Source organism: Engraulis encrasicolus, chromosome 24 (genome assembly GCF_034702125.1).
Source record: "Engraulis encrasicolus isolate BLACKSEA-1 chromosome 24, IST_EnEncr_1.0, whole genome shotgun sequence".
NCBI classification, from domain to species: domain Eukaryota; kingdom Metazoa; phylum Chordata; class Actinopteri; order Clupeiformes; family Engraulidae; genus Engraulis; species Engraulis encrasicolus.
Genome location: NC_085880.1, coordinates 23,247,957 through 23,257,956, shown reverse-complemented (window position 1 = coordinate 23,257,956; position 10,000 = coordinate 23,247,957). Strand labels below are relative to the sequence as shown.

At 42.8% G+C, this 10,000-nt stretch overlaps 1 protein-coding gene across 1 annotated transcript in view; it reads right to left on the bottom strand.

The window, feature by feature from the left end:
* LOC134441740 (VPS10 domain-containing receptor SorCS3-like) overlaps positions 1-10,000 on the bottom strand; it is a 105,111-nt gene that overhangs the window by 16,540 nt on the left and 78,571 nt on the right. Inside the window, exons 23-24 of the mRNA XM_063192134.1 lie at positions 7,051-7,503; positions 6,626-6,720 (exon numbers count right to left, since the gene is read on the bottom strand). Coding sequence (XP_063048204.1) covers positions 6,626-6,720; positions 7,051-7,503 — 548 coding nt within the window. The remainder of the gene's footprint in view (positions 1-6,625; positions 6,721-7,050; positions 7,504-10,000) is intronic.

Below are 10,000 nucleotides of genomic sequence, written 5' to 3'. Positions count from 1 at the left end.
TGCCATTTTTGGGAAAATGTGTCCTGTGGTGTGACATCATTGGTATGACATTTCTGCAAGATACAATAAAATGATTCATATTCTGTACAAACATATCCCCAATGCTCTTTCTGCTATTGTTCCTTCAACCCCCACCCCACACACACACTACTACCCACCCGCACCCCCACCCCCACCCCCACCCACACACGCCTATGCATCGTACAGGCAGACAACTATGATTTCACTGCCTGGTTTCACTGTATTGCTTGTAATAATTGTGTGAATGTGACAAATAAATCTCCTGGTATCCTTATATACTTGCATGATGCATGAAAAATAAGTAAGGATTGAGTAACACAATGCCTAAGCATGTCACACCACAGGACATGAAGTCACACCACAGGAAATTCAGTGCATTGTGGCCATTTTAATCATTTTGTATTCGTGACTGACCTCCGAGCTCATGCTATCTAGATAATGATATTGTGTTTAACCTTAATATGTATTTTCACTCATGAAAAACTTTTTTCCTTCCATAAGAGCAGTCACACCACGGGACACCATAAATTAACCTAAGCATTGTGTGACAGAAACATTGCAATATGTAGATATATTAAGAGGTTAATAGTCACCTTAAACTTCCACATCACTCTCCAATAACTGAGGTATAACTGGTTAGGAGCCTGTCTTAAAGACCCTTGTAGTTGGCCTTGCAGCTGCCCGTCCACAAACCTGACTCACCCCACAGGACGCAATTTGTGTTACGAAATTGAACTTGTAGTATTATATTACTGTAGGCCTATTGAATTTTTTTTTCACACTCATATTTTTTAATACAACGTTAATATTTATGCAATCTTGCCAAATGCTTTATGAATGATTCAAAATGTTGTTGGTTTACTGTATAACTGTATATATTTCAGGTTTTATTAATGTTACAGTCACACCACAGGACATTTGACATATAAACCTTTCCATAAATCTGAACAAAAATGTTTCTTCTCATCTAAGACTAACATGAAGCCTGATGTACCACATCTTCTTTCATTCACATTTGTTTTCAAGAGGAAAAATATCAATTTTGTAGGTTTTTAACTTATGTTACGTAAAAACAGGGCGTCATGTCAACCACCCACCCATAGATAAGGATGCCACTCAGGCGCTGAGGCTGTCATCATGTCTTAGCGTATGTATCACACGCTAGTGCATGCGGCGTGTTCGTGCGATTTTTTAAAAGTTAACGCGTGCTCCTGAGACGCAACGGTAATGCGCTGTCATGCACTTTTGACAGGTGACGAAGTTTGCACAGTTTTCCCGCCGTGTCTGCGATTTTCTTTTGCCACAGCGCATTGCAAATGTGCTTTGCTGTGCCCTAACCTAAACCATCCCTAAAGCTAACCTGTCACAGGGCGTTGTGGAGCACGCCTTAACTTGCAAAGGCGTGTTGGACACACGGGATAGTCGTTTCAAATCAGCGTGTCATCTAGGCTATACGCAAAGCATGATGACATGGGAGGCGCCACCATCTTTGTTCAGTAGGCTATCCCCATAATGCACACGGTTTCACCAGTGAAATGCAATATACGGCATCTAGTGTGTGTTCAGCCCATTGACAGTATATACAGTATACAGTATTTATCTCAATGGTTCAGCCCCATAATGCCCACCGTTCCACCAGTGTAGTAGTCATTGACAAATTAACTACCACATTACCAGAGTCGAATTAAAAGAATCTTTGATATCACTACACTACTATGACATACAGTAAGACAGGGCCTTTAGTAATAGTAGCACTACAACTTAGTTGCCATTCTGTTTACAGCAAACCTATAACGCTCTTAGTAAGAAACATAATTTCAATTCTTTGCATGACCAGCGCATGTAAAGAAGTTGACAATAAAGAAGTTGACAATAAAAACAACTTGACTTGACTTAACCGGATACTTTTCATGCATGCTATTATAACCTTGCTCTCGCCAGACCCTTGTGAATTTCCGCTTAGCTTTGTGACCTTTCTCAAGGGTATGGAGGATTTTCAGACTCGCCCTGCTCCCGAACCGCCATGCAGCCGAGCCGATCAGGATCGTAGGAATTTCAGAGATGTGCAATTGTAAAGGAGTGTGCTCAAGTTCTGGTTCAGTTCGTGATGCGATCCGAAAAATACTTGTTTTTTTTCTCTGCAAACTGTGACGAGAACATGGCTGTCATCTGGGTAACACATTGTCACATACGGTAAAGCGCGGTAGAGCACGGTATGAACGTGAGTAGTTTGCAAGTAAGCACTTTAGTTCCAAACGTTACTGGTGCTAGAACGGGCACCAGGACCATTCTGGTCAGCATTGAAAACAGTATACGTAAGAGTAAGAAGGTTCACTGAGCAGATTCTAAAGCTATGAGCGATCTGCGCTTTTTGATGCTTTAAAGGTTAGGGCAGGGTTAATTTCATGTACAGTGTGAAAAATGCACACTATTTGATGCAGAATTTCGAGCACACACTGGAACAAGGTTAGCTGTGTGTGTTTGTGTGAGTGATTGACGTCTGTGTGTGTGTGCGTGTGTGTGTGTGTGACAGGATTATGGTTTGTCGTCAGCTGGAATGGAAATGACATTATTTTAACTCTGATGTCATCAGCTTTCATCATCATTGGCATTCAGCTGAGAGCATAGACAAGGTGGAACACACACACACACACACACACACACACACACACACACACACACACACACACACACACACACACACACACACACACACACACACACACACACACACACACACACACACACAATGACCTTTGGAAAATGTCAAACGTTTCTCTCCTCAGATGCAGTTTTGACAGGAGAGTAGACAGCCAGCAGGATACATCACTCACACGCACACGCACACACGCACACACACACTTGAAGCCTTTAGCAGATGACATTATAGTGTCAAAGAGCTGAAGAGTAATGCCCCATTTTATCATCTCACCACACAGACACACACACACACACACTGATATGGAGCAGAGATGTGATCGTCAGAGAAGATGAGATCTAGACCTGGAGAAAGACTGACCAGAATGACCAGGTAAACACAGACACACACACACAGATGCACGCACACACGCACGCACGCAGGCACGCACGCACACACACACACGTGTGCGCACGCACACACACACACAGACTCCCGCACTCACACTGCAATGATGGATTGATGGATAATTGTGTGAATTTATAGATGAACAATGCCTTTTACTTCAGGAGAAATATAACAGAAGAAAGGCAGTTCTGAAGCTTGTGCGATTAGTTACTTCCTTCAGACTTTAATGACATACAGCACACACATAGCAATCACAAAATCTATAAATAATTATATATCCTTATATATTTTCAAATAACTATATCCCTAAATATCTAATATCTACATCTCTTTGACTAGTTTGTAACCACTACCACTGGAGAGGCAAATGTAATCTGTACAGTAGGACAATATATCTGTATCTTAGTCAAGTTAGCGACTATCATCAAGGCTCCTTCTAATTGTATGTGTACACCAGAAGCGGCCAAAGTGACCAGAGCAACAGAAGCCATTATTTCTCTATGGAGGGGCAGCGAATTGAGTGACCAAAGCGAATTCGCCAGAGGTGATGTGACCTGGGCAACCAGAGCAAATTTCAAATGAGTTTAAAAGTCAGGTAATATTATGGTAATGAGCTATGACGCGCATCGACAAAAAACAATTGGAATATCTTATCTCCGAATGTCCCAGGCTGACAAGTCAGAGCTGTTATGGGATTCGCTAAATCAAACATATCAAAATTACATCCAGAGTGAATACAGCAAATTCATAGCGACACTTGTCAATGACATCGGCTACTCGGTCGCTTTCGTTGTTTCTGGTGTACACGCACAGTAACCGTACAACAGAGTTGCAGATGAGTGGCACATTCTGAGAAACTGCAGCCTTGTTCACATGGGCAGGAATCATACTGGGTCTCTGTACACATTTGGCAGTTCAGGTTGGAGGATATTCACATTAAATTCCAGGAAACACTTGATCAAAGGTTTTTTTGGCTGTTGTTGTTTTTTTTTTTTTAGATAAAAAGCAGACTGGGTTTTTTCCCTGTTTTTTTTTTTTTTTTTAAATCCCCATGACAACAGTTTGTTCAAGATCACATTCACTAGTTGGCTGTCAAAGAAAGCGCTTGATGTACAGTAGGATGCTGCTTTTAAATAGAAATTTCGTCCACTTGAAAAGTGCCCAGGTAAGGAAGGTGGGAATAAAACGCTGGTGGCAGTGTTTAAAAAACGCTACGTAGTGTATCACACTGTAGGAATATAATGTGGAACATCCTCTCGCATCTGAGGAGGAAAAAATGCCTATGTGAGCAGGGCCTGACACTATCTAAAGCACTAGCCTGGTCAGCATTACCCTGTACAGTACTACATAGGAGTAGAGCACTGGCCTACAAAGCATTATCTACTGTATCTATTCTATACCGTAAATCACATAACGGAATAGATCAACACTGCTCAACACTTTAAGTCTTACAATACTAAGGTAGGATTTATGACCGAGGGAAAGACAGAGAGAGAAAGAGAGAGGGGGTGGGAGAGAGAGAGAGAGAGAGAGAGAGAGAGAGAGAGAGAGAGAGAGAGAGAGAGAGAGAGAGAGAGAGAGAGTCTGGGACAGGAGACAGTTGACACAGTAGAGTACTGCCATTCCTCATCTTCATGTAGACCACAGCCATTCTTTGTGGAGGGCTTTTCAGCCCAAGTACTTTATCAAAGATGATCCCGCTTTTCAGCCGCAGTGCTCCATCAAAGGGCATCCGTCGATTCCCACACATCTCATCATTCTAGTGTTACCTGAAGGCTCAGCGTTCCTACGGAGCCACTTTCTGAGGCGTAGAAACATAGAGCTTATTTCACAGCCCTGCATGCATTTATACTAGACTAGAGATAACGACTAAAATCAATACCTAAAAAGCGCAGGCTAAATCAATACCTAAAAAATGCAGGCAAAATCAATACTTAAAAAGCACAGGCAAATGTATGAAAAGTTTCTGACGAATATGCAGGGAAAGTGTCTGTATGGTGTTTAACCAAAATGCAAGCAGCAGTGTCCCATAGCATGTGGATATATACAGTATTTAATAGTAAGTGGGTAACCATGTAACCATGGCACCAGAGTTCTGTTGGAGCCGATGAGTAAGGTATTCAGTCCCTGGTGAATGGGGTTTTGTTTGTTTGTTCTCCAGAAGCCTCACCACTGCTGCTACTCCTCCTCCTCCTCCTCCTCCTCCTCCTCCTCCACCTCTTCCTCCTCTTTCTCCCTCTAATCATCATCCTCATTATCATTGTCATCGTTGTCGTTGTCATCATTGTTGTCATCATCATCATCATCATGGATAATCGTCATCACCACCATCATCTTCATCATGATCTTCATCACTATCCTCATCTCACCATCATCATCATCACCATCACCATCTCTGCTATATGCTACATGCTTGAGTTCAGGTATGTTTGTCTGGAAGTCTTGTCCTTTATCAAGGCAGGTGGATAAACAGTAAGATCAGAAATACCGGAGATGAGAAGTTGGAATCGAAGCGACTCTGGGTAGGGGGCCAGAAGAGAGATCAGGATATGAGAGGAGGAATCGGGATATTAGAGGAGAGGTTGTGGTATGAGAGGAGAGATCGGGATATGAGAGGAGGAATAAGGGATCGGGGTCCCGGCGGGTGTTGCAGGCAGGTCTGGATAAAGCTCCAGACTCACACGTTGGTGCAGTGAGGGAGATGGTGGTGTGTCTTTCCACCTGCTGGACAGACAGACAGATAAATAATGATAACCCTTTAGCACGACCACAAATGCATTTGATACACTGTGGCAGCTCTGAGTCAGCTGAGCTCGATAGACCGTAGCCACACAGCAGGTGACCATGGCAACAGAAAATATGATTAGCCTGCCATTTAGCGTGTGCGACTCTGGGGAGAGGTGGCAGACGTGCGCCATGGCAACAAAAAACACGGGCTGTATTTCTCAAAACCATAGTTGCTGTCTACGGTACGTTAGCTACTTTGTTGTTTGCAAAGCAATTTCCCATTGGCAACTACCCAAGCTACTAACTGGCTGGCAACTACGCTCAGGGCTGGATTAACGCACAGGCTAGATATGGCTGCAGCCTAGGGGCCCCCACCTGCCAATGGGCCCCTGGTTGGCCAATATAAAAAAATGCGGAATTGTGACAGGAGGCAATGTTGAAAAAAAAATCATGTGTCATGTTGAGTAGAGTACACGTAGGTAGACATGTATCCTTAATTCCTACCTCATAATTATGACACTGCCTAGGTAAACTTGTCGCATAATTTGCCTTCCAGGGGCCCACAGCAACCTACCGCCTAGGGGCCCCAGGCCATCTTAATCCGGCCCTGAGTATGGTTTCAAGAAACGTACTCATCATTAGCCTGCCGCTTACCGTGCAGGGTTCTGGGGAGAGACGGGCTGTCTTTCTCAAAACCATGTTGCTATCTACGGTACGTTAGCTACTTTGTTGTTTGCAATGCAATTTACCATTGACAACCACCCAAGTTTCTAACTAGCTGGCAACTACGGTTTCGAGAAACGTACCCATGATGATTAGCCTGCCACTTACCGTGCGAGGCTCTGGGGAGAGACGGCAGGCGGGCGCCGCTGGAAGCTGAGGCCTGGCTGCAGCTGACCCTGATCCTGGGGGGCAGAGTGGAGCTGCTGGTGGGGAGATGGTTACCAGGGTTACCAGGGTTACCAGGGTTACTAGGATTACCGGGCCTGCTCCTAGGGGTGGGCTTGTGCTCAGGCTTAGGGAGTGACTTATGCTCAGGCCTAGGGAGTGACTTATGATCAGGCCTGGGGAGTGACTTATGGTCAGGTCTAGAGAGTGGGTTATGGTCAGATCTAGAGTGAAGGTTATGCTCAGGCCTGCAAAGTGAGTTATGATCAGACCTGCAGAGTGAGTTATGATCAGGTTTAGAGAGTGCGTTATGATCATGTCTAGAGTGAAGGCTATGCTCAGGTCTAAAGAGTGAGTTATATTCAGGCCTGCAGTGTGGGTCGGCTTCAGGTCTAGACTGAGCATTGGCGTCAGATCCGGAGTGTGGGTTATGCTCAGGTTTACAGTGTGGATTAGGGTCAGGACTAGAGTGCGGGTTGGGATCAGGTTTAGAATGAGAGTTACGTTCAGACTTAGAGTGAGGGTTGGGATCGGATCGAGAGTTGAGTAGAAGGTTATGGTCAGGCCTGCAGTGTGGGTTCTGGTCAGGTCCACTAGAATGAGTGGTTCTGGCGATGGGGAGAGGGTGAGGCTCAGGATGAGGATGAGGTTGGTAGTCAGGCCTGGCCTCGGTCTCGGTCTCGGTCTCGATCCCCGCGGTGGGGCTGGAGCTGGAGCCGCAGTTGGGGAACTGTAGGCAGGCAACGTCCATCACCTTCTCCCCCTGCTCTCCCTTCTGCTGGGGCTCCTCCTCGGACTGCACCTGCAGACCAGGTAGGCTCCTGTGGGCCGAACAAGCACAAGTGGAGGGGAGGGGCTCACAAGAGGGATGGCACAAAAAGCAATGTTGCAATGTGCATGTGAGTGATTCTCTAATTCGCCTACACTTTTAAGTCCGTGGATTTTATTTGGCAATTCCACTAACTATTAACTGCATCCAATGATGTTTTGGACATTAGAAAACATTTATCTTTCATATAATACAGAAAGTGTAGACATAGCATTATTTCCCTCAGCAAGAATGAATATTTAATACTGGTTTTGGGCGTTTTCATGCCGTCCTGTTTTCCAAATGTCAGATTCAGTCTTCATATTAGCATGCAAAGAAACTTGTTTTGCCCAAGACGATTGCAAATGTTGATTCACAGTAATCATCACAATATGACAAAACTGTCAGAAAGACCACCGTCCTTTCCATTATACATGAAATTTGCCATTTTGTGTGTGTCCACGAAAACTGTGTTAACAGTGTCACGGTCTGAAACCTCCTCCATAAATCAGTAATGGTTTGGTCTTAGGCCATACGAATAACATCACGTGATGTCATAACCTCTTTGGCAGGATACAGGAAGACTTTTTGGTAAATTTTGAGCTCCATCCTTCCATAATTTAATCCATTCTTTTTCATGTTCTCATAGCGGGAAAATTGCCTGTCAACTGTGTTATCAACATATTCATAAGAATCTGAATTAGAAATCACATGTAGAAAAACACAGATAAAGCATACAGATACATGAATTGATTAAGGTGTTGTGGTGGAACTTCTGAGGTCCTCAGTTAGCACAACACCATAAAAATGGCTGAAATGTCAACAGTGTTACCGTCAATGGTGTTACAATTAAGTATGACAGTCAGGGTTGCCAGATGAGGCTGATGATTTCCAGCCCAAAAAATGATCAAAATCCGCCCTAAAAACCTGCCCAATTCTATTGATTTATATGGCAGTGGGAAGGTTTTTTCTGATAGATGCCATTTTTACCCGCACACGGCCATCCTAAGCAGCCCAATTGGGCGGGAACCAGCCCAATCTGGCAACACTGATGACAGTTGAGGAGGAGTATGTTTTTGCCAATGACAGACAAACAAACAAAATAATTTATGTTCTAGGGAGATGGCTTTGTCTGCTCTGTTTTTTTCTCCTAAAAAAGTGCCGACTTGTTCCCCTGCACTGTTGACCGTAACACAGTTGAGTGACACCGTTGACTGTTTTGAAAGTGTTTTTGCGCTATTGATCCCTTATGTGTTGGAAAAATCCTATGAACATACACTAGGGATTATCTCTGGAGAAGGAAGTCTTGTGTAAGGAGGGTGACTATATTCAAATCAGACGTTACAGGGATTTATGATGAAAAATGTGTCAGTCTGTATCACAGTGACTCATAAAATCCTACTTATGAAGCTCAACAATCACATTTTCTATATCAGTTGCACAGATTAATGACAACATTACTGCTAAGGGACATAAGCACCTTCAAACATATGGGTAGATGACGTGACGTGTAAATGTTGCTGTCGCAGGCTCTTAAAATTAAGTAAAATCATGCTTCCAAAATTGTCAATGCTTTAGATGATTAAACTAATGTCGTTGTTGTGAAAAAGTAATGTGTAATAAATCCAGAGCTTAAATAAGTATACTTAATTTTGAGTCAAATGTCACATTTGTCCTATGGTGTGACTGAGGCAAGCCTGGTTCTCCATATTAAAACATTTTTAAATAAATAATCAAAGCTCAGTCATTTGCCTAAACAACCCTGGCATGTTTTTCAAGGTGTCTATTTTAGCAAGTGGCAATGCTTAATTTTTTCCCTTTTTTTCTGAGACCGTATGGACTTATGAAACTTTGTCGCAGAAAATAATGTCCTGTGGTGTGACATCATTTTTTTGGTTAATTCTGTGGATAATTATCTATTGTTGAAGCTCCAGCGGTACATAAATTGTGACTTTAGACCCTTAAGAAGCCAATGGCAAGGGTGGATTTTAGATTTTTCTCTCAGAGTTCTTCAGTCAATCAATTATGTTTTGCTACCACAAGATGTATTAGTTTTGTAGTCCTTTGGTGTGACAGCCATAAAATACATTTTGACAATAGTGCATATTTTTCATATTTTTTTCTTATGTAGATGTATGAAAATGCATCTTACTAAAGGTGAAATTGTATTTCAGTTGGCAACGACATGGCTTTAAATTAACTCAAAAGCTCAAAAGTCCTATGGTGTGATGGTAAAAGTCCTATGGTGTGATGGTAAAAGTCCTATGGTGTGACACTTTGGAGTATCACACCAAAGGACAAACAGGTCACACCAATGGACTAGATATTTGAGAAATAGCTTTTAAAACAACTGGTAGTGCATATTTTTTCTTTTTTGTTGTTTGACTAGATAAATATTGTGTATTCAAATTACTTATTCCTTTATTGGCCTTTGGAATTTATACTTTGATGCATTGTTGATGAATATTTGCTGTTGATTTTAGATACTGTCAAATTATATAAAATGTCAT